The 25,443-nt window shown below is 39.9% G+C and overlaps 1 protein-coding gene across 5 annotated transcripts in view; it reads right to left on the reverse strand.

Moving 5' to 3' along the window:
- Positions 1-25,443, reverse strand: part of CDK5RAP2 (CDK5 regulatory subunit associated protein 2) — a 102,243-nt gene that overhangs the window by 832 nt on the left and 75,968 nt on the right. For 4 of the 5 annotated variants that reach the window (XM_032797926.2, XM_032797925.2, XM_032797927.2 and 1 more), the window contains 10 exons: positions 24,703-24,828; positions 20,269-20,385; positions 17,544-17,733; positions 17,211-17,332; positions 13,115-13,363; positions 11,291-11,425; positions 10,935-11,194; positions 8,559-8,705; positions 6,267-6,405; positions 2,126-2,172 (listed from right to left, as the gene is read on the reverse strand). In XM_032797926.2, coding sequence (XP_032653817.1) covers positions 2,126-2,172; positions 6,267-6,405; positions 8,559-8,705; positions 10,935-11,194; positions 11,291-11,425; positions 13,115-13,363; positions 17,211-17,332; positions 17,544-17,733; positions 20,269-20,385; positions 24,703-24,828 — 1,532 coding nt within the window. The remainder of the gene's footprint in view (positions 1-2,125; positions 2,173-6,266; positions 6,406-8,558; positions 8,706-10,934; positions 11,195-11,290; positions 11,426-13,114; positions 13,364-17,210; positions 17,333-17,543; positions 17,734-20,268; positions 20,386-24,702; positions 24,829-25,443) is intronic. The other variant, XM_032797930.2, reaches the window with a different exon arrangement.

Genomic DNA, 25,443 nt, shown 5'->3' on the forward strand with positions numbered 1-25,443 from the left:
GAACATAATACAATTCCTTGTAGGAATAAGGAGCCTTTTGCATGATCAGGTTCTCACCCAGGCAAGGTAGGGCCAACAATAGAGTATCTAGATAAGAAAAAGCTTTGAGAAATCATTGGCGAGGGGGTTAATGGAGGAATGATTCACAGAAGACGAGAGCAGTAAAAGGATGGAGGGGAGTTGGTGGAGAAAGTGGGAAATGGTTTACAAGCAGGGGAGTCATTAAGGGGTGGTAGAAACGGAAGAGTAGGACAGATAGGGAAGTTAATGTGCTATGGGCTCTAGTATGTGAAGTCTAAAAGTGCTTGAAAAAATTCAAATATGAAAGGATTGTTGGCAGGGTTTGTTGTAGTTGTGTTAGTCCCAGGATATTAGAGACACCAGGTTGGTGAGGTAATAATTTTTTTTATTGGACCAACTGCTGTAAGTAAGAGACAAGCTCTCGAGCTACACCGAGCTCTTCTTCAGGCCTGGGAATATAAAAGGAGACAATTTAGAAACTCAAACTAATTTTAAAAGGTTGCATTAGCAAATGTCTGTTTGCAGAAGCTTTACCCAGTGGGTCTAGATTTTAAAAAACCAAAGCCAAATATTAAGACATGTCTATGGCAGCACAGAATAAGATTTTCTTCATGAGCTTGGGCAGAAGTTAGGATAGGGCATTGGACATTAGGTTACTGGACTGTGTCCTTGTGCTGATATGAACAACTGGATGAGGTGGAAAAGGATAGGACTACTAAGCTACGAAAGGCATAAGCAAGGAGATAGGGTTGAGCCTGATAGATAATGAGGCCGAAAATATCATATTGCCTCTATATAAATCCATGGTACGCCCACACCTTTAATACTGCGTGCAGATGTGGTCGCCCCATCTCAAAAAAGATTTATGAACCTTTTCCAATTCCAAGATAAGGGCAACAAAAGTGATTGGGGTATAGAACGGCTTCCATGTGAGGAAAGATTAATAAGACTGGGACTTTTCAGCTTGGAAAAGAGGCAATTAAGGGGGGATATGATAGAGGTCTATAAAATCATGAGTGATATGAGAAGGAGTAAATAACACTTCCTTATTTACTTTCTCTATAATACAAGAACAAGGGGCCACCAAATGAAATTAATAGGCAGCAGGTTTTTTGTGTTTGTTTTAAAGTATTATTTCATGCAACGCACTGTCAACCTCTGGAATTCCTTGCCAGAAGGTGTTGTGAAGGCCAGTACTATAATGGGGTTAAAAAGGGATCTAGATAGATTCATGGAAGATAGGTCCATCAATGGCTATTAGCCAGGATGGGCAGGAATGGTGTCCCTAGCCTCTGTTTGCCAGAAGCTGGGATTGGGAGACAGGGGATGGATCACTTGATGACAACCTGTCTGTTCATTCCCTTTGGGACACCTGCCATTGGCCACTGTCAGAAGACAGGATACTGGGCTTGACGGACCTTTGATCTGACTCAGTATGGATATTCTTATAATGAGGGATTGTTTACTGGGTAACTGGCTCATAAGTAGGATTGGCAGAGTTTGACTTTTTTATAATTTTGACAGATGTTTTTAAAATTTGTATCAAACATTAAAAATGCTGAAAAATAATTTTACTTGTTGGGAATTCTTGGCGGGGGGGGGTGGTCATCAATTATTTAATGACAGTAGATATTGAGACTCAAAACATTTATAGTTATAAAGCTTTATAACTATAAATGTTTTGAGTCTCAACACATCATGTCAACATTTGCAAAGTAAATATCTTTAAAACAAAGGCTAGGTAAGAAAAATGCTGCTTTGAGAACTGACTAGCATATCTGTACATTTAGACTGATGGAAATACACACACAAAGCGGTGCAAGGTAAGACAAATTGACATTTACCAACAAAATCTAAACCTTTCAAGCCTAATTAAAACGTGCAAGTTTAATATAAACTGTCCTTTTAATGTTAATGTTAAATTTTGACATTAAATGTACTATCAGTTGTTTGGTTTGTATTTCCCACTGGCCCAGTGTAAACATGAAGGGTTGGTTACATTCATTTAATAAACTGCCATGTTAGTAATATATTTTTCAGCATTACTTACAATACATTAAGTGCCCTGTGGTACGTAGTACTGTGCTAAACAGATTTTACTTACTTCTAGGTTTCCTCTAGCCTTCTTTAAAACATCATGGGTTAAAGCCACTGCAACGAGAGAGTATAGATTAGACACAATACTATTTAGCACTTACACTTCTTTCTTTGCATTTATGAGGGATAGCTCAGTGGTTTGAGAATTGGCCCGTTAAACCCAGGGTTGTGAGCTCAATCCTCGAGGGAGACACTAGAGGGATCTGGGGCAAAAATCTGTCTCAGGATTGGTCCTGCTTTGAGCAGGGGGTTGGACTAGATATCTCCTGAGTCCCTTCCAATACTGACATTCTATGATACACACCAAAGTGGGCAAATGACCCAGCCCAGCAAGGCTAATAGTCCACCTTTTTTCCCTGGCCACTTCAACCTAGTTATCAAAACCTAGGAGAACTGACATCCCGTGATGATATGTGTTTTACAAACACTGAGTAAGCTTCCGACCCTGGGATGTGGGTATAATTTCATAAACAGTACAAAGTGACTTCCCCAAAACTATAGGAGCAGAGCTAGAGCTCATGATTGCCTATTTCCCAGGCCTGTGCTCAGTCCACCCACTATTCTGCCTGTCGGATATACAGAACAAAAGGATGAAAGATTTTAAAATACTCCCCCCCCCATAACAAGGACTAACCATGTAATAACACGTATATTGCAACACTGTATTTGAGCATTATTATTTTGCACTGTAGTGATAACATGGATTCCCTGCCCCAAGAAGCTTATGATGTAAGGGCTTAATGCAGCCCCCATGGAAGTCAAAGTCTATGGAGAGGGGAGATGGAGCATGACCCAATTAAAATCAGTTCTATGAGACAGAGGGAAGATATTGGGGGTGGGGAGAAGGACAGATGGCAAAATATGTACACCAACTCTTCCAGCATGAAGGAACATGACAGCCTATATACCCCCTGGAGAAATTATGCAAGAGTGGCTTGTTCTGAAGGGTTCCAAGTTTTTCTCTGTATAAAGAACTGAGCTTTGAAATGCCAGGTTAAAAATGTGAGGCTCTAAGCTCTTGCCTCAGCTGCTCAAAAATACTGTTCAAGCAGCAATTTAATATTCCAGTCTTAAATTGTTTAGGCATAATAAAAAAAAAATAAAGATTTTTCATTACAATAATAAGAACCCACCAACTCCAAGGATACAGCTGACATGAGATAATTATAGCCCTGGCAGATTATAGCAGTTTGACTCTGCATTGTTACATGTTCAGATGAGGTGTATAAGCAGAGTTCTCTCATCCTAAGAATGTGTAAGAGGGGCCATGAGAATGTGCCTCTAAACATATTTAGGAATACTCAAGCTAATAGTGCTAGGGTCCTTGAAGCAGACTGTAGACTTTTAGGGGTGCTCCCCAGCTAGCAGGAATTTGGATTGTGGAGAATGAGATGGAATGCAAGGTCACCCACTTTGATCCCTGTGATTTCTTGCTGTTTAAAACAGGAATATTTAGCAGCTTCCTCTGATTCACCTATCTTCCTTTATGCATGGTCAGGAGTTTGTGGAGAGATGCAATTTAGAAACATTTCTGAAATTGCTCTAAATGGCAACGGTAACTTGACATCCATAATTCCCATAATCAATTAAAACTTACAGAAAATTGTATCAAGGTCCCTTCGTGTAACACGGTGCTCTCTGCTCATAAAGCTGTGTTAGTAAATTCATTTTACGTGACAAAACTAGATTTTTCCAAATCAAAACTATTAAATTCCATACAGGACAGCATTTAGAGTATATGAAAGTAATAGTGAAGCTGCTACTAGCCAGGCAGCATTTTGCATCAGGATATTTTAAGAACATCATGGCGTCATTTTATCAAGATCTAATTCAGAACAGGGTGTGAACTGTTGGGGGTGGGGAGGGCGGCTGTGTGCGACTGGGTTAGCCCCAAATCTGCACTGTTTTACACCCAGTATAACCGCACTGCATACGTCATTGGAGCACAGGAACTGCCATCCCAGATAAGAGAGACTCCATCCCAAGGATATTTTTTAAGCAGACAAAATATGATTAAACTTTAACTCAAAAAAGAATTCTAACTTGAGCTATTTACCTTCCAAAAAATTGAACAAAACAGAAATTTGGATTGAATAAAACCAATTTTAGTGTCATTTGTTACAATGACACTTCTGAAAAGACTGCTCTAAACACAGCCTATAAATGCTGAGCTGCAGGAAAAAGATGCATGTAATTTTTTTTTTTAATGTTTGCAGTTTTGGAGCAGAACAACATTTCATTTCAATGATTTGAGTAACTCATGGTATTGATGTAAGGCCATTTCATACACATTTAGCTGATGATATAGAACATTTTAAATTCTAGATTAATTACTCAAAAGAACATATATGTCATGCTGGAAAAGACCTGTGAGCCATCTAGTCCATGATGCACCAAGATGTGCTATAATATAGCACAGAGAGAGGGGAGAAGTGGCTCCTTCCAGATCCCTGCTGGTGAATAGATGAGGTCCTGAGCAGAAGGGTTGTAGCCCATAGCATGTTCACCTTGCATTGCGCGGCTAGCAGATGTAATCTGATTCTGCCAATGAAAGTGTATCTTGGGACTAGATGGGTTCCTCACCAATCAGACCATTGGTGGGTAACATCTAAACTTCTTTGCTTTAACTTTCACATTTAAAAAATCCCATAAAACTGTTGTAGAAAGGGTTTACCTTTACAATTTTATAGCTTTATCAAATGCACTAGTGTGTGCACATGGGACTATAATTTTCTTAAGCCAAAAGTCTCCTTTCCTAACCCTAACCCTTGTCTATTTGCCAATCAGTGAGAGTTGTCAAAAGAGAATCATTTAGTGGCTTGGGCATAGTGGGGCTTAAAGAACAAATGGCAGGAGTAGGAGCCCCCCTATTGTAAAGGGATGAGCAGAGTGGGATTGCTAGCTTCTCTTGAAGGCTTGTTATTGCCAATTCACTGAGAGAAGGGGGGAGGGAGCAGGTGGGGAAGTGGCAGGCATAAAACAAACAAAAAACACCAACCACTGTCAGCCAGTAACCACAGGTCAGAGTTAAGGGTGTTGTAGTGGAGGTTAGTTTGGGTGGTGAATGACGCACATGAGTTAAATAGGGCTGGTTAAAGATTGCGCTTGATATACCATTGTTAAGTTGCTTTGTAGTGCATCTGCCATACCTTTACATTTCCTGGTTTTGAATGTTTGTTTGAGTTGGTGGCTGTACTTGTGTAATAGTTAAGGTTCCTAAATGGTGATTGTGTGTTGGAACTGGACTGGGTTCAGTGTTTGACACAACTACAGAATATGCAGTTCTGACAATTTTTTGGAAGCTACATTAAAAGCATGTGATTTAATTCATGTTTCGTATAAGTCTCTGGACATGGCTGTTGGGAAAAGCTAGGACAGGCCATAGAATGAAATTTCATTCTTATCAGGACTGCCATGCTTAGCAGTAAGCTCCCCATCCTCATGCTACTGAGTCCTCTTCAATTCTTCTGCAATCCTCTAATTCAGTCCAGAGAGTTTACATCTCTTCCCATGCTGTTCCACATGGTTGATTCTGCTGCTTGTGGCACCTCTCTTTGACTAGCAACTCTACCTGTTGCACATCTATCACAGTAGCTGGGAATAAACATACCAGAAAACTCTCAATCATTCTAGGTTTACTAGGACTCTGGTAGGATCACTATTTTGAGAGGTAAAGGGCCACAGAAACGTAATGACCTAGACAAAACATTGCTTCCCCTTAATAGACAGTCCTTGCAGATAGGAAACTGGTACATTAAATGAAGTAACTCAACAGATTTGTTTTGACATTGAAGATCATACAACAATGGGTTAGGGGTGAAATTTCACCCCATTACAACAGGCCTGCACAAGTCCCTAATTGACACTTAAATTAGGGGAGTGACATGGTACATAGAGCTATGTGCCAGCCTGCCTTATGCACTGGGATGAATTTCTTCCTCGTGGAACAAAGTCTCAAGCTTTATATAGCATATGCTTTGGAGTCCAGGAAGTATTTAACACTAGCTATTAAATATATTCAACAGCCCTTCAACAGGAGTAGTTTCACACTAAAAACGGTTTCTTCGTTCATTTCATTTCAGTTAGTTAACCCTCTACAGAAATAAAACAGAAGGTACTGAGGAACTAACAACAGATCATTCACTAACACTGATCAATGATGACTTTCTCCATGTTTTCCTTCAGTTGGTTTGTGGAGTGCAAGCGTTTGACAGTACTATGTAGCTTCTTCTCCTGCTCAGACAATTTCTTATGGAGTCTAAGTATTTCTGCTTTCATTCCTTCATCCTAAATTGAAAGAAGAAAATAATGACTTCAGAATTCTTTTATAAATTACAGCATATACTTAACTGCTAAATAATTTAGTGAAAGAGCCTTGAAACTTCTTCATAGAGTGTCTCATGGCCACCTCCCCTCCCAATCTCAACTGTACCATCTGTAATCACAAGGCATTCAAGAGGCAACTAGAGCAACTGCTTGCACAGAAAACTAAGTTGAGGAAAGTATTTGTGCGTTTTTAGTTGTCTTTAATGCAATTAATGTTTTAGCCTTTTGGGAAAAGGCTAACACTGCTGTCTACTTCTGCTCTTTATTTAATCTTCCATTCCCATCAGTTCTTTTGCTCTCCACTGGAAACTATAAGGCAAGCCAATACCATGTGGCTGGCAAGTGCTCAAAAGGCTACAAGTAGTCCGTGGAGCACAGTTGGGAAACCTGGTCTACTGTGTACTACTGCTTTCCTTTATATATAAATGGCTTTTAATCAGAGGATCTGAATGCATCATAACAGTGACAGGAGCAGTGTGACTGCAAGAGTAGTTTACAATCTGTCCTGTTTATTTAAAGGCTTTATTTCCATCATCTTGGTGCGATGATTATTATCTTTTGGGACAGGGCTACTAAACAGAACGCCAAGGTCACCTGCCAGTGTCACTGATCTGGATCCTTACACAAACTCCAGCTTTAAGTACAAGCAATACTTGCATTATGTGTCACTTGGTGAACTTTGTTTTATGTTTCTTGGAATTCTCATCCAGCATTTTGCTCCTCAGTGGCACTGATCACTCACCACAGCTCCTGCAGGATCACACAAGGTGTTGGGTGTTTTTTTAGGATCAAACACAGAGGGCCAAATTTTCCAAAAGAGCTCATCTCCCATTTAGGCACCAAAATAAGTGGCCAGATTTCCACGAGAACTCAGCATGTTGGGTCAGGAGCTCTCTTGAACACATGGGGACAGATTTTGAGCAGGCCTTGATCTTTATCATCATTGTTTGGATGTGCATGCAAATGAAGTTTTTTCTGTATTTGGTGTATTTTGAGAGACAGTGGTGTATGTATATAGTATGTGAATTTGTGAATACTTGTTTGAACATACATGTATATTTCTGCACATTTATAGACAGTGTTGCACTACAGACTGATACGTGATAGACTGGCTGACAAACACAAACACAACATTTAAATACACATGGTACTAGCTGAGTTACACACCCCTTGAAGGCTTTCCGATAGCATCACTAATTACAGGATCACAACTCAAGTGATATACTGGAGAGCACAGTTTACATTTGTTAAAATGTTGCAATATCTTTCAAAAAATTATAAACAAAAGAATATTACAAGAACCTTTGCCTTCCAACACGTTTATTTTTAGCAATGTTCTGTCTGTCTCTCTCGTGCACCCACACACACACAACATTCAGGAGAAAAAAAATAAGTTAAAGCCACAATTTGATTTTTAGCTTGAAACAGTTCAATGTTGAGTGGTGATATTGTGACACATATCTATGCATTCCGTTTACGTCAGTTCCATAGTGCACGATTTCCACAGTGCAATCCTTTTCAGTTAAAAAGGTTATAAAAGTTGTTTTGGGGTTTTGTTGCACTTTAAAAAATGTTCTGTTTTAAAGATCAGATGTCACAGTGATGAAGGTGAAACATAGCCCTCTGATTACATCAAAGCCATGAGATAGAGAGCTTATCATTAACTGGTAAGGAGATTCTTACTATGTTACTATAATATATAAATCAGACCGAATATGGCCCATAATGGGGTGGCCAAATTTTTTCCAGCTGAAAGTCCATTTGCCTGGAACCCAAGGATAACATGTAATTTGCATAAAATAGAGCAGATGATACCTCTGATCTTACTATGGATTGCCCCCCTGGGGTGACTGCAGTCCACAGCATGCAATGCTTCATTTTGATCTAAGCAGAGTTGGCTCAGATCACGAGGCTATCACACATTTGGTCTTAAAGTCTTCATAGGCGACAGCTGCATATTGAAGGTGAATGTGGCCACAGGCTGCAGCTTGCCCATACCTGCTTTAGAACCTTCAAAATAACTTCATGATTGATATATGACCATCTTATGTAACTTTCAGAACAACCTCTGAATGGTTCATTGCTTTTGCCTTCACACTGAAACAACACTGTACCTGACTGCAGTGAGCAGTACTGTGGACAACTTTCATAGGAAGTGAAACTCTCCAGAGAAGTTTCAATAAACGTGCAGCCTCTTCTAAATTCTGCTGTACCGTGTGAATGTTTGCAGAAAAGTTATTCAGTGATTCCTGGTCGGGAACCTGTATAGTAGGATTAGAAACATGATATATCTGTCTTTATGAAAATGTAGGTTTTAATTAAAGGTATAAATCCAGTAGCTATGAATTTCATATTTAAGATGAAGAACAAAGCTATTGTGTGCCAGGATAAACTAATTTAATAGTTGAGAGAGTGTGCTGAATTATACATTTTTCAAAAATGGGGGGAGGAAGGGATTTATCCTAATCAATAATAGTGATTAATAATGGGCTACATTTAGTGCATTTGCTATGATGTGGAAAATACTTAGCATCTCTTTTCCTCTCCGATTTGCATTTCATGGCATGCAATTTGAAAGTCAAATCACTCCAGACATCAATTTAAGCAATACAGATGTTTCTGCCTTAGCAGACCCTTTAAACTGTTCCATTTATTGCTAAAGTAACTAACAGAGCACATATAAAATGTATTCCTCTGCTGACAGATGAGAAAACCAAATTGACAAAAATGCATAGATGTGAAATAAAGGGAGGAGAGGAGGGAAAGAATGCATTGGGAGCAAATGAATTACCAAAGTGATGGCAAAGTGGGAGAAATGCATTTGTTCTGCCTTCCCACATCCAGCATGCCACGTGAATGCGTATTTAGCATTGTTATCTAACAACAAGCCTCCTGTCATGTAAAATATCCCGTTTGCTAAGTAGTTTGAAACTTGAGAGATGTAAAGCTTGGTGGTAGACTGCAAATTGTGAAACTTAGTGCTTTTATCTTTACACCAACAAAACAAGTTACAATCATGCTGAGAGATTACTGCTTCAGTCATTATCAGTATCTTAACTAGGTCATCTGAAAATGTGAGAAACTTCAGAGAGTCTGAAGTGTCATGCAGACATCGCTATAGCATATAAGCACACATAATAATTCTGAACATTTTTTCAGGCATGTATGGGCTCTACATTCAATGACTTTGCTAATATGAAACTGGTAAAGAGAAGCACTGTGATTTTAACATGATATAATTATCTTCCCATTTTTTAAAGACCAGCAGGGATTTTTCTACAACCTTAACGTAGGTAGTCTATTAACTGAATCTAGTAACGGATATGAACAGTGTCTGAGATTCTACATAGTCAATCAAGCACCCTTTCTTCTTTTGAATAAAAGGGAAAATGATGAAAAACTCAATACACCATATTCCTCCTACAATATATCAAACAAAGCATTTTGATTATTTAAGGAAAAAGCATAATAGATCATTATATATAGGAGTGTAGCCCATACATAACTCCATATCAGTATGCTACAACTGGAAGCCTGATGAGTATACAGTACAGTGCGTCTTGAAAGCTGAAGTTTGACCAGTTGGGAAATTCCCAAGTTGTTAGACTAGCTGCTGATTTCCCGCCTATACTCAACTGATATCCCTCCCAAAAAGGGGGGGGGGGGGGAGATACTGTTTGTTCAAAAATCGCTTTCACTCAGTAAGCGACAATGACCACTAATATGTATCAATCACAATTGCATGGGGTCATTACAGGGCAGAGTTAAGGCACCCAATCAACTTTAATTTTGCATTTCTGTACTTCGACAAGTTTATATTTCGTTTAAATTACCTTAAATCTGAATTACCTGAGTTTGTAATACTCTATTTCGGAATAATTACAAATCCCAATGGAGAACCTAAATACCTAAGGAGTCATGGTTGAGCCACGAAACTGGGGCTTGAATTTCCACATTCAACTTTTCTTTGCTGTTGAAATTTTCAAAACTAACTGTTTCAATTATTTCAAAACAAAACGTTCAGATTTTCCTCTCCCCAGGGATTTTGAAAATTCTACTTATTGTTTTGAAATTTCCTGTGAAATGGAAAGTCTGACTTTCAACCAGTTCTACTTTCCACCTTAACTCCATTTTAACATGTAATCAGAAATCAGATAATGAAAACATGAAGACAATATTTCCAATGTAATAAATCTTAACTTCTATTTTGAAGCAGTAGTTTCACTTGTGAGAGAGAGAGAGAGAGAGAGGTTAAAACTCATTTAGAGTCACAGATAAAAATGAGATTGTTCACTCAGGACTAGGAGATCACTTGTCCACATCTCATTAAATCAGCATGTAGCTGACCATCTGTGTTCAGAAGGGACCCAGGTAGTACATGTCAGGGCTGAGGTGCTTTGGCAGAGTTGTTCAGGGAAGCTCATTTATCTGATCTATACGTTTTACAACACTACGCAAATTCATTTCCCCCGTTCGTTCTCAATGTGTACCTTTACTCCAGGTTCCAGGTTTTTCATCCCAGTGATCTCTCTAAGAAGAGTCTCCATTTCAGATACCAGCTTTTGCCCTTCTGAGATCTGCTTCCGTAGAGCATTATAATCCTCAATCAAGCCAAGGATATGGCGTCCATTTTTGTCTGCCCACATACGATGACCAGGAACAAGACGGGGGGTGCATGATGTGCCAGTGGATGAGCTGCTACTGCACCGCGAAGAGCTGTCTAAATCTTCTTTAGCTGCTAGTTGTGTCTCTAAAGTAGGGGGAAAATAAGTTTCTTACTTTCACATTTTGAAAGGATCAGGCTTTAAAAATTAATTTATACTGCACTGAATCTCAAAAGGCAAACCTGGGATACAGAACATCTGCTTGTTTATGATGTTCTTGTCCTTGGGTGTACCTGCTTTTCCTGGTGATGTGCCATGTCCACAATTTTGTAATTCACATACATTACTGCTTGGAGCAGAGAATTTGTGACCAACCTCTATACATCCAGAACAGAAAGAGAGTGCATCAGTAAGCAGGTAACATACTTTCAGTAGAAAGTTCTCATTGGTCCTACTCCCCAAATTAAAGTATTTCAGTCCCCATAAAGTGGAGCTCTCCAGTATTCAAGGCATGCATATATTTATTTTTCTAGCACATAGAAGTTCCTCTCAAAATCTAATCACTGGAAATGCATCAGTAAAATATTCTCATCCAGTAAACAATTACAAACCTTTCACTGACTCTCCACAAAAAGTAAAGTGCTCTGCCTAGCCATCATAAGATCTTATTGCCATCATCCCTCCCCCCACCCCTCCAAATGCCTATGAGAAAAGACAGCCGCTGGAGCATGACCAGAAGGCTAAGAAATCCAGGCCTTGGTACAGAGCCTTCAGAGACTGCCCTGTCTGCACTCAAATAGTCCATATCTTGATCTTTCCCTCTCAACCCTCCAGTCTCAGCTGCGGCAGTATGGCAGAAAGTAATGGTGTCTCAGATAAGCAGGTCTCTACTCATTCACGCTGATATTAGTTAAGACCAGCATCTAGGACTACACCTAGAAATTTATCTAGGACCAGTGCACTTGTTGGTGTTATGGGCTCCCTGCACGACCTACAGTATTGTTCAGCAAGCAAGCGGCAACATTTCGCACCCACTTAAGCTTCTGAGTGGCCCCAAGCGGGCAGGCCCACGTAGAAAATGTTACAGTAGTCTAGGTGCTGACTGCATGCAGGGAAAACACTGCACAGAATTAACATACTGGTTCTGCTGCATTCAGGGTCTTCCTCACCTGGGGGTGGAATAAAATCTGCCACTGTCTTTTCTCATAGATGTTTGGGGAGGTTACGGGGATGACGTCCAGTCCATAAGTCAATGAGAGGTTTGTAATTGTTGATTGGATGAGAATCTGTGTATCTTATACAGAGTACAAGTAAGATTGGGTGAGTGTGTGTGTAGAGCCCTACTGCTTCAGAAACTCTCCCAATCCCCCAGTGGTGGTGTAACCTCCTTTCTGTAGTGCAGCAGGGTGTTTAGGCAGCCTAGTATGAGGGAAGTTCATTCCTCGCCCTTTATTGGGTGACTTGTGCCCACAGGACACTAAGGGAAACTAACTGTGCTTTCCTAAGTGCAGGATCCATGAGGGACATAGAGGAGCCAGGATCCTTGTGCCTTCTGTAGCCTCTGTGTAAAACACTTCACTATATTGTCCCCTGAATTCTGATTTGTTACCATGCTATCACTGAATACCAGTGCAAATAAAGATACAATACTCCTCAAGGTATAAAGGGGACAGCTGATTTATACAAAGACTAGCCAGTGCACTTACTGATCATTCTAGAATAATGCACAGCCACCTCTAGCAAATGCTCTAGAGCTGTGCATTAAATAAAGAACCCTCAGGTAAGCAAAATTTATGGAAACTTAACCTAGTCATCCTTCCATTCCAGAGATCATCTGCAAACCTTTTTCTGAATGAAAAGGAACTGACAGTTAGAGGCGAACAGACAGTGTTCGTTTCACCTCTGCATCCACTAATAACTCTAAAAGGGAAGAGATCTGAAAAACTGATGGACAGCTCCCAAATAATGTAGTTAATGTCTTATAAGGCTTTAGGAGAAAGAGGCATCTTTGAAGAACAAGGCACAGGTTTCTATACAGTGTTATAAAAGCAAGTATTGCACAGTACCGTTCATTCTTGTATAATGCTGTGAATCTCGTTTTAAAAGGTAGTTGATATTCACAGCTGACACTGAGGCCGCTTCTTCTCTCTTTTCTTTTGAAAGCTGCTCCTCCAATTTTTCATGCAAAGTTTTGTTTGTCTCTATGCTTCTTTCAAGCTGCACTCGCAAACTCTGTATTTCAGTCAATAGTTCATGTAAGTCAAGTGGATTATTTTGATCTTTTTGGAATTCTTCATGTCCAGGATCCAAGATGTCTTTAAAAGAAGCACTTTTAATTGTTAACAATTAAAATAACGTTAGACATTATCAAAATGCTTAGCAAGTAAATTATAGCCAGCTTTATTTTCAATATTAAGAATTAACTACAAACAGTATTAAGATAGTGGTTTGACAAAAAAAAGGAAATCTTAATTGCTTCTACCCTCAAACAATTTAATAAGAGCTGAAAATTATTTTTCACTTTGTCCATAAAGGCTAATAAGTCGCATGCCAAAAGCAAGATGATGCATAATAAGAGACTAGAATGGAAAGTATTTATAAACTCTGAAGTGCATTAATGCACAGTCGGGGGGAAATAAAAAAAGGAATGGGTAATCTTGGCATGAGGAACAGGGATGGAGTACAACTGATTGTCCCTTGTGTGAAATAAAACTAAGGAAATTGTGATCACCTGGCAATCAGAAGAACCAGCCTGAAACTGACAAACTCTCAGGGCACTGTTCTTCCCTTTCATAGCACGGGCAAAGCACAAAAAGGGCTTCCTGCACTCTAAGATCCAAAAAGGTTCTCCACCCATCAGAAAGGGGTTTGCAGCTGCATGAGGAGGAAGTTTGCTGTAATCCTCTAATTTCATGGATGGTGCAAGTTCTGCAGAGAAATTTAGTTCTATCCTTGAGTCAACCCCTCTAGATTTCTCCCTTTGTCTCTTTGCAGGTGGGGGGTTCTGCTGCAGCTGGGCACTAAACCAAACTATAAAGGGAATTCTAGTTAACATAACAAGGAACAGCATTCATTTCTGCAAGGATTTCTGTTGGATTTTAAAGGAAGCGTGCCATGAAAATTGGGGCTGTTCCACACCTCCACCAATGTGAGGTTCATTCAGAAGGGTTTCTGCCCCCTTGCTCCTGGAAGGTGGAAGAAGCAGTCAAGTAGATTTCATTCCCTTCCCCTATAGCTTTAATAAGCACAAGTGGGCAGGGATTCAATTTTACACTCCATTCAAAGGATAGTACCTCCAGCAGCACACTGTCCCTGACACAATGTAGGAGATGTTCTCTTAATACTGACTCTGAGGGAAGAGCGCTGCTTGCTACTAAGGCTTTGTCTACACTGCCAACTGAACGACGAAACTTTTGTCGTTCACAGGTGCTCAAAAAAGCTCCCTCCGACCCCACCTCAAAAGACAAAAGTTTTGCGCGGGAAGTGGCAGTGTAAACGGCTCGGTGTCAGCAGGAGCATTCTCCTGTCGACACAGCGAACCCCGCTCGTAGGGGGTAGAAGTATTTTGTCGGCAAAAGTGCCGACAAACAGCGTTTACCCTGCCTAGCCACACAGCCGCGTAGCTAAAAGCTGTGTAGCGTAGACAAAGCCTCAACTACCAACAGAGGCTGACTGAGGAGATATCTGAGCCACTAGCGATTATCTTTGAGAAGTCATGGAAGACAGGAGAGATTCCAGAAGACTGGAAGAGGGCAAATATAGTGCCCATCTATAAAAAGGGAAATAAAGACAACCCAGGAAATTACAGTCCAGTCATCTGAATTTCTGTACCTGGAAAGATAATGGAGCGAATAATTAAGCAATCAATTTGCAAACATCTAGAAGATGATAAGAAACAGTCAGCATGGATTTGTCAAAAACAAATTGCATCAAAGCAACCTGATAGCTTTCTTTGACAGGGTAACAAGCCTAGTGGATGAGGGGAAGCGGTAGACGTGGTATATCTAGATTTTAGTAAAGCTTTTGATACTGTCTCACATGACCACCTCATAAACAAACTAGGGAAATGCAACCTAGATGGAGCTACTATAAGGTGGGTGCAAAACTGGTTGGAAAACCATTTCCAGAGAGTAGTTACCAGTGTTCAAGGTTGTCATAAACAGATAGCTACGGGTTAATGTGTCTTTCACCTGGAAAGCGTTAACAAACAACACCTGACCAGAGGACCAGTCAGGAAACAAGATTCTTTCAAATCTCAAGGGAGGGAAGCCTTTGTTTGTAGTTTGGGGTTTTTGCTTTGTTCTCTTTGGGGAGTCTGAGAGAAACCAGACATTACTACAGGCTAAGTTTCTGTTCAAATAGTAAGTAGGAACAGGCGATTTTAGTATTGTTTGTTTGTTTTACTCTATTTACAATTGTGAATCTGGCTGGTTACCTTTATATGTGTAGTTGCTGGGAATATTTTGATTTGTATTGGTACTGGGAGGAAAGTTTCTTTCTGTGTCTATAAGATAGGACCCTGTAATATTTACATCTTGAAGTTACAGAGATAATTCTTTACTTTTTCCTTTCTTTTATTAAAAGATTTCTTTTTAGAGAACCTGATTGATTTTTTTTCTTGTTTCCCTTGTTTTATCCCAGGGGATTGGGATAACTCACCAGGACTGGTGGGGGGAGACGGGAGGGGGGAGGAGAGGTAGACTCTCTCTGTTTTCCTTGAATCTGTTTGCCTCTTTGTGGAAGGGAAGGGACATGCTTCTCTGTATTGTGATTTAAAGAGGTTGGATCAGTATCACCCAGGATAGTCCAGGGAGGGAAAGTCTGGGAGGAGGAAAGAAGGGGAAATGGTTTATTTCTCCTTGTTTTAAGAACCCAAGGGGTTTGGGTTCTTGGGGTCCCCAGGGAAGGTTGGGGAGATCAGAGTGCCCCAAAACACTATATTTTTGGGTGGTGGCAGTGCTATCAGATCTAAGCTGGTAATTAAGCTTAGAGGAATTCATGCAGGTACCCAAATTGTGGACGCTAAGGTTCAGATTTGGGAATTATACCATATGACAAAGGTTATGCTGGAAGGGCATAAACAGTGGGGTCCCACAGGGATCATTTCTGGGTCTGGTTCTGTTCAATATCTTCATCAGTGATTTAGATAATGGCACACAGAGTACACTTATAAAGTTTGTGGACGATACTACGCTGGGAGGGATTGCAAGTGCTTTGGAGCTTAGGATTAAAATTCAAAATGATCTGGACAAACTGGAGAAATGGTCTGAAGTAAATAAGATGAAATTCAATAACGTCAAGTGCAAAGTGCTCTATTTAGGAAGGAACAATCAGTTGCACACATACAAAATGAGAAATGCCTGCCTAGGAAGGAGTACTGCAGAAAGGGATCTGGGAGCCATAGTGGACCATAACTAAATGAAAGTCAACAGTGTAACGCTGGGGTGTATCATTCTGGAATGTATTAGCAGGAGTGTTGTAAGCAAGACACGGCAAGTAATTCTTCCGCTCTGCTCTGATTAGGCCTCAATTGGAGTAGTGTGTCCAGTTCTGGGTGCCACATTTCAGGAAGGATGTGGACAAATTGGAGAGAGTCCAGAGAAGAGCAAAAAAAATGATGGAAGGTCTAGAAAACATGAGCTATGATGGAAGATTGAAAAAATAAGGTTTGTTTAATCTGGAAAAGAGAAGACAGAGGGGACATGGTAACAGTTTTCAAGTATGTAAAAGGTTGTTACAAGGAAGAGGAAGAAAAATTGAGGCTAGGACAAGAAGCAATGGGCTTAAATTGCAGCAAGGGAGGTTTAGGTTGGACATTAGGAAAAACTTCCTAACTGTCAGAGTGATTAAGCACTGGAATAAATTGCCTAGGGAGGTTGTGGAATCTCCATCATTGAAGATTTTTAAGAGCGGGTTAGACAAACACTTCTCAGGAATAGTCTAGATAATTAGTCCTGCCACAAGTGCAGGAGATTGGACTAGATGACCTCTCGAAGTCCCTTCCAATTCTATGATCACTTTCTGTAGCAATAATGGAGATTTAAGTAAAATCAAGGAAATACTGAATCAGCCCAACCCGTGTCTTGTTTAATCTCACAAGATCACAGTCAGAGCTGGTGTGGCTGCAATAACAAAGCACAGACATAACAGTGCATTTTATACCTGCTCTCCTTCTCCTTGCTTCGTCCAACTTTTCATACACCTTTAGCTCAACTCGGAGTGACTGCAGTAATTTGTCATTCTCAGACAGCTGATGTTGCTTTACATTCATTTCTGTCTGCAACCTGTTAAGTTCCAATGTACTCATAAGTCAAAGGTAAATTTTGCTTATTCATTCCTTTAAAATCTAAAATTTCTCACCCCTCTAATGTTCTCCCCGCTTCTTGAGTGTAATTATGCAGCTCTCATTAATGTTAATGGCCACTGCTAAACACATGCATGACACGCAGTGTTCATTTGGGGGAGAAAATAGTCAAACAGAGACAGGATCAGTACCTGTTTAATTCATTACGACTGCTGTAAATCTCGTGAGTCAAATGTCTATTTTCATCCTCCTTTTTGCCAATTTGTTTTTGCAACTTTTCATTTTCTTTCTTGAAGCATTCATAATCCTGGTGAAGATGTTCAATGATTGCATTCTTCTTAGAGAGGGATTCTCTTAACTTTTCATTTTCCTTTTGTTTGTCTGCAATAAGTAAAAATACAAGTCGACTGCAATTCCCACAATGTACCCAAACAACACTACTCCACAAATTCAACTTGTTAAGCACTGGCAGAGTAATAATGGAACTAAGACACTCTTGTGAGTTTTATGATTTTAGTACTCCAGTTTTCTAATGCATTTTTCTTAGATAAATGTGCCTGAATGGAGTGTAAAGTTTAACCCCTAGAAGACTCATGGCCCAATTTTAGGAGAAGCTGAGCACTACCCTACACATGTCAAACACCCTCCACCTGACAAAATCAGCAGGAAAGGGGCTGCTCAGTTACTTGCAGGATTAGGCTCCAAGCGTGAGCAAATACATCTTGAGTGCTCTTCCTGAGTAGTAAACTTGTCTTCTGTTGAAGGGGAAAAGGTATGAGTAAGGCCACTCCTATCTTTCTCGCTGTGCCACAATGAACCCTCCATCCCCTCCACTGAATGCTGAAATGCTCTTTTCCCAACACTATCTGCATGCATGCCATCAGTACCTTGCCAGTTCTCTGCCTCTGACATGACCAGCCTCCTGAGCCATGTTGGCTCCTTAACTGAGAACTGTCAGTAGGGGCAGTTGGTCATGTTAGGAAGCCAGCGCTGGTAAGAAGAGAGGAAGTTCCCATCCGGGGGTCAAGCAGGGAGAAATCGTTCCACCTCCCAGCCATTAGAAATCTTCCTTCCTTAGCAGAGCAACCTAGCTGAAAGTCTATGAAAACGGAAGTTCCCAAGGGTTTTTAAATGTATGGGTCCCAATCCTCTTCCTCTAGGATTCAAATACCTTCCATTGACTTCATTGGAAGTTACATTCTGCAGAAGAATACTAGAATCTCTAGGTAGTAGCTAGGGTCCAAAGAGTTTAATATCACTGGAATCTACTATTCTAGTTTTATATTAATACATTGTGCAAAGGTATGCGATCTAGGATTGTACCAGAGCTATAAGCCAACTATGAATATATGCTAGCAAAACAACACGGTGAAATAAAATACTGGAAGTAGAAATGGGGTCATGTTCAGCATGGTGTGTGGGGATTCAGCCACATGATTCCCATTCATATTCACAGGTATTGTGACTAAATCCTTTTGCTTTGCATTGAAAATAGATTGCATTGATTCAGAAAAATCAGCAGGAGGTGCCCATAAGACTTCATCTAATACCACAGGAGGAGAGGTAAGGCTGAGACTGGATTGACACGAGAGATCAAAAAACTCTGCAGCAAGAGGTATTTATTCTCAAGATAAAAAGGGAAGATGCCCACAAACCCTGGGGAAATCGACTCAGTACTAAAAATAAAAGGCAACAATGCCTTGCTGTGATGGTCATTACTTAGGGCCTGTCTCCACTTACAGCACTGCAGGGGTGCAGCTGCCCTGGTTCAGATGTGCCACTGTAGCACTTAGTGAAGATGCTACCAATGCTGACGTGAGAGCTTCTCCCATCAACACAATGCTGTCTACATGCCTGAGCGACGTAGTTAAAGTAACATAAAAGTCTGTAGTGTCGACCAGGGCTTAGACACAATTTTTACCAAACTTTAGCCCTGACTTTAGAAATATATCGTCAAACAAAGCAACACAGAAAAGCAACACTAGCTTATGCAGTATGAAAGATAAACCTTGAATAAACTGCTAAAGACCAAGTGATTCTAGATCAGAAAACGTGAAACTGGGGGAGAGTTCACGTGCTTCTTTTATGCGAATGGTCCAAACACCACTCTGCACACACAGAAAGGCATCTGACCCAAGGATTAGCTTTACATGCTTTACAGAGCTTCTCATTAAGGGGGCTGAATTACTTTTACTTTGTTGCTTAGAGCACACGTGGAGCTGAGAAGAGTTGAGAGCCAAGCTAAGAAAGTGCAAAGGGAAACTGTGTTAGTGTTAGTCTATAAGGTGCCACAGGACTCTTTGCTGCTTTTACAGATCCAGACTAACAGATGTTTTGGAGCATGAGCTTTCAAAATAATGGAACTGAGGTAAAGTGCTTGCAGAGGGAAACTGACTAGAACTATCCAGTTCCCCTCTGCATCAGGCTCTAGAACCTTAAGGGAAATTAGTTGATTTCCCTTTGCAGCCAGCTCTGCCTGAAAGGAGCTCCATCCAGAATGAAACTGAATAATTTTAGCCAATTTCCTTTGGCAAGATCTTTAAACACAAGAGCCTGGGGAAGTGGGCAACACCAAACGGGTGGAAGGAGAGAAAACAGCACAAGGAAAAGAAGAATGCACACACATGCAAAAAAAGAGGGAGAGAGGAAATGAAAGAGGACACAAAGAAGGATAATGCTATGGGCAGAGAGAGGAGCAGCACAATACTGGTAGAGTGCTGCTATTCCAACTCCTCCACCCCTATTATCCTGCGTTTGGATACAAAGGCTGGTCATGCAATTTCACGAGTGGGGAGAGCTGTGGAGGCAATTTAATGAAAGAAATGTAAATATTTTGTTGTTTTCTGATTGGAATAAAAATGCATGGTGCTTTCCAAATTGCAAGCTGCTGCTTTAAAGCAGAGTTTCATATTTTACCTCTAGATCCTTTTGTGAGCATTACATTCAGAACTTGATTTTGCTTCCTCAGAAAATGAATTTCAGAAGTCAGGGAATTACGCTGCTCTGAGCCATGGATAAAAATGTTTGCAGAACCTATAAATATATCCATAAAAAAATGATTTATGAGTCATCTCTAGGTCAGTCAAGATTAAACTTTCCAGACAAGAACAATTTAAACAAAGCAGAAAAACATGCTATGAAAGATATTTATCCCCTTTATATTTTGAAGGTTATCATTGCTGCAGACTGAAAGGCAATTCAGGTAAATTCTAAGTAAACCAAAGCTCTGCAGCCTAAGTACCCTCAATCACTGTGCTAACATTACCAAAATTGCTAAATTATCTCTGGAAGATTTGGTATGCAACCATCTTCAGCACCCGCCAAAAAATGCAGTGCGACAAACTGCAAGAAGTCCTGTGAGACCATCACACACTTTTAAATTGAAGTGTATTGTACTCAAGTTTAACATGTGATAAATTCCAGTATATCTGCTGTGTTCAAACTATATTACTTTTAGCCATATCACCTCGGCTGAGAGCCATTCAGCTTCCACAAGCTAAGCAGAGTGTCCCTGCGTTAGTATTTACACAGGAGACCTTCAAGGAAAACCTAGGGTGGTGCAGAGAAGTAGTGGTATTGATTCTGTTGATGACATTTTGCTTCCAAGTTAATGCCGAATCACTGACCCAATATAGCGCTAAGGGAATGTGTTGCCAGAGTTGCTGTCCTTTGCCTATGATTAAAAACGGAGATTCTTCCTGGCCACTTGTAGTCCTTAAAAATCCAATGGCATTTGTACAAGTAGAGGAGTTAACTTTGGTTTCCTGGACAAGCCTGGGGAATCATTCTACCTCCCTAAATGCCACGTGCAGTTTGAACTGGATAGAACATTATTCATGTGCCCTACAATGATGTGTCATGTTCCACTCCCGGGGTGGCTACATTTTAATGATGAATGAAGCAATAGCCTTGTGTAAAACGTGTACATCTGTTTAGACTTGCAAAGCTCTTCAGGATCCACTGGGATTAATAGTGCTATTTAAAATATATTTTTATTGAATCGTTGACCCAAATGCTACTGCTTTAGCAACGATCAAGACAACTAAATGAGTGCCAACTGCTCAGTTGATAAATAGGGAAATAACCATGTGGCAAAGAAATAGCTGAATGCAGGCAATGGATGCCTTTCAGCTCTAGCAATTCAATTTTATGTGCTGTACTTTCTCTGACTAACCTCCTTTTACTGCAATCCCAATTGAAGCTCTTAGCCACTACCTGACTGGGATGTAGTGTGCCATGACACACACTTCTGGTTGTTACTGAAAGATTCAAAGGCTCTAGGAGCCTGGCACTAACGGCATTTTACCATCTGTGTGTTAGAATTAAGGTAGCTATGTGAACTCAAAAGATTTTGCCTTTCAGATTTTAACAAAGCAATTCAACTTGAAGGGTCTGAACTTGATGATCTCATCTTGATCCCAGTTTAATTTATTACCCATCACCCAGCTCTCATGTTAACTGACAAGTTACACTGAAAGGCTCTAGAATCTAACTATTAGTTCTCTTACCCAATAAAGGGGAAGTGTAGCCCCAATGGTAATAAGCCCACGATCCAGCAATTAGACCCACTAGCACAGAATTCTGCACCTGTGCAGAACCCCACTAACTTCAATGGGGCTCTGCACAGGTCAGGTGACTGGGTCTAGCTGGCAGACATGAGTGCAAGATCAGGGCCTATGATTGCAGTTATGCTGAGGAGTTTTGGTTAAGTCATATGTCGCAACAGTGAACACAAAAAGGTCTGTAGACCTTCTAGGTTTCCAAGGGAAGATTGACAGAGAGATGGGCACCATAGAAAACAGCAGCAAAGATAAATAAATATTCTCTCGCCTCCCAGACAAAAAGTACACTGAGGTTGCAATTGAAGCATGACTGTACATATCAGTAAGTTGAGGATAAAAAGCCTTACTGTTATTACTATACTTAAAAATGCCAAAACAAGCATTAGAAACTTAGAAAATTCAGAATTAACCATTCAACTTTTTAAAAGTCTAGCATTTGAAATGATGGAAATATTTTAGCCCTGATTTCAGTGAAAATTTCAGCTCAACTCTGGAGTCATTCCACGACCTCCATGATTTATAAGGTGCTACAAACCCAGAGGCTTCTGAGTACTTAAGACAAAGTAAATATTACAAATAACATGGCAACATGGCAAAACATGGCATATGTATGTCCATATATAAAATATTTATCAGATAGACTAAAGTAATTCTTGGTATTACAGTCTAGTGAATAAACAACTTGATATAAAATACATGATGACAGGCAGCCTGTTAAATTCAAGTATATGCTATAACTTGTTTGTTTTTTAAGGAAATCAAAATAAAGATATTAAATAAAAACATGTTTAAAACCATCTGTTTTAAAAAAATATATCCCCCCAAGACCTAAAACCAGTTCATGCTCAGTCACAAGTTTGTTTTTATCGCCAAATTCAAAATTAAAAACACAGAACAGTGTAAAAATCTTAACCAAAGTGGCAATCATTATTAACTGAAGAGAGAGCACACATCCCTATACCCAAAACACATCTTAAAAGCAATAGGAAATGCTGAGAGAATAATGTAGCAGAAGAGGGGCTTGTTGTAATAAATAGCTACTTTTCCCATTCCTCTCCAGATTTTCCCTCTATGCATTGGTAAATCTACTAAAGTAGCAAGAAGACAGATGGAACGCATAAGACAGACAGTTTATAAAGAAAATATACTTTCACTGAATGAATGGATGCCCTTTCCAGAATCTTTATGAAGCTGTAAAACAGTTGGAACTGTTTCAGTGTGGTTATTTCATGAGAACAGTATGGCTTTCCAGCAGCATAAATACTTCATGAATGAAATGGGTGCCTTTAATACACCTCTCCATCAGTGTAAATTATTCTTGAAAGCAAACTGCCATTTGTAGGTAGTATCCATTTAAACAACAACAGAAATGGATTATGGGGATGATGTAAACATAATTAATCTGTTAGTGAAACTGGGTATGAGGAAAGCATGCATGCACTTGTTGCCTGCTTCTGATACAATAATATTGCAGATTAATATATTGGTCTGGGGGAAAGTGTGGGGAAGGAGAATGAAAACAAAGCTATATGTAGAAAAATATGCATTGTACCATATACTTACTATAAAAGCCTGCTTGGTTAAAGACTGGCTGATTCCTTGTGGAAAAACTTTAAAAATAAGCAGTCTGGTTTTCAATAAGCTGAGCACCCAAAGCACCTGTTGACTTACACATTTTCATACACTGACAATAGAGAGATCTGAATAAAAACTGACTTTTTAAAAATTCCATCAGTTTCTGCTATGTATTCCTCAGTTAAAGTCATAATGCTGTTTTGTTAGGAAAGAACTTCTCAATGCAAGCAATTCTAATGACAAGCTGAAGATAGTGGACCACGTTCTCCAGTCCATGAAGGCCAGTTTGTGCTGCTACGCAGAACACAATGGCCTTAAAACATCCAGAGACTTCTGTGGAGAATGTCCCCATCATGTAGGGGAATATCCATTGACACAGAGCTGCTAGTGGTAGTGCAGCCACATCCTACTCTAATCACATCCTACGCTAACCACCCCTAGCATAAAAGGGAGAAGAGGGAGAAAGATGAGCTCTACGATACTCATACCTCAGCTACAGTAAGAGACCTTTATGCCATCAGTGGCAGCAACCAGTGTTAGAGCAGGACTCCTCTTTCTCTAATTTACACCAGAGCTGGGCAGCCCTAAAATTGGGTAGCTGCAACTAGCTCCCTGCAGCTGCCTTGTCTGTGCTTGGACACAGTGAAGGCTCAGAGCAAGTAACTCCAAAATGAAGACTATAAGGAGACATGTGAGACACAAAGAAGCCTGTTTTTAGTCACGTCAGCAATAAAAAACAGAAGACAAATCCAGAAAATCGAGGTTGTTACGTGACAACAGCGCTGCCTAAAAGGGCTTTTCAATTCTCAGGATGAAATTCACCTGAAGTCTAGAGAGCTATCACAAAACCTTCAACAGATTTAAACCCTGTTTTGGGAGCATGTGTGACACTGTGGGTGGAATAGCCATATGGAACCCTTGTACACTACAGAAGGGATCTCTGCATCAGGATTGGATACTTCATGCAATGGAGGAAATCAAAGACAAGGGTCATGGGATTCACATTTATGCAAATAAACAAGCAGTGTGGTGAGGCTGCAGCTGCTAATCCAGTTCACTATGGAGCAGTGGCCAATGGGGTAGTTGAATTGCACCCATATTGTACCCTAGCTTTGAGTTTTACCCCTCAACCCGCCCACATTCCTGCAGCAGAGTTCAATCACTCGGGTTTTAAGCAAAAGTGTATTTCACTCTCAATGAAATAAGGTCTTACCTTGATTTAGTTCTATATCTGTTACTTGTCGTTCAAGCTGCAGCCTCAATCTCTCATTAGTTTTAATGGAGTCTTCTAAACGTTGTCTCAGAGATCGAATTTCTTGAAGATGCTCCATTAATAACGCTAAATAAATCAAGAGTTCTCTTTTCATTTTGAGTAAATGATATTATTTTACAATGGGTACAGTACGTAGAGCAGTGTGTGAGATGTGGTAAAAGAGCTAGAAAATCTGTTACAAAAATCAGCAAGAGAGGCTAAATGAATGGTATTCACAGTGGGCCTTTTCAATAACTTACATGGGTCTTACTGAATTCTATATTTTGTGATTTAGATTTACACATTCCTTTCATGAACATTTTATTCTGTGTTCTCAAATAATCATAGGAGCTAGTTTTAATCTCTTCTAAACATCTATTTAAAAACAGTATGTGATTACACAATTTTCTAGTTAAACTGTTCTATTTATTTGGTAATGAATCTAAAGTTTACAATACAACTTCATTTCTAGACTTAGTATACCAATTGTATATGATTTCCCATAAAACAACAGGATGATCACTAGAGTACTCACATATAAAATAAGTCTTTGACATACACTATGTATAATAAACTCCACATCTTAACAAATAAGTCTATTCTATCTAGTTTCAATACAGTACCTTTTCCTTTTTGCTTTGCCATTCGACAATTCCTCTTCCTCTGCTGTTTGTTTCAGCAATAGTCAGGAACTTATTGTTC

Source organism: Chelonoidis abingdonii, chromosome 24 (assembly GCF_003597395.2).
Source record: "Chelonoidis abingdonii isolate Lonesome George chromosome 24, CheloAbing_2.0, whole genome shotgun sequence".
Classification (NCBI taxonomy): Eukaryota; Metazoa; Chordata; order Testudines; family Testudinidae; genus Chelonoidis; species Chelonoidis abingdonii.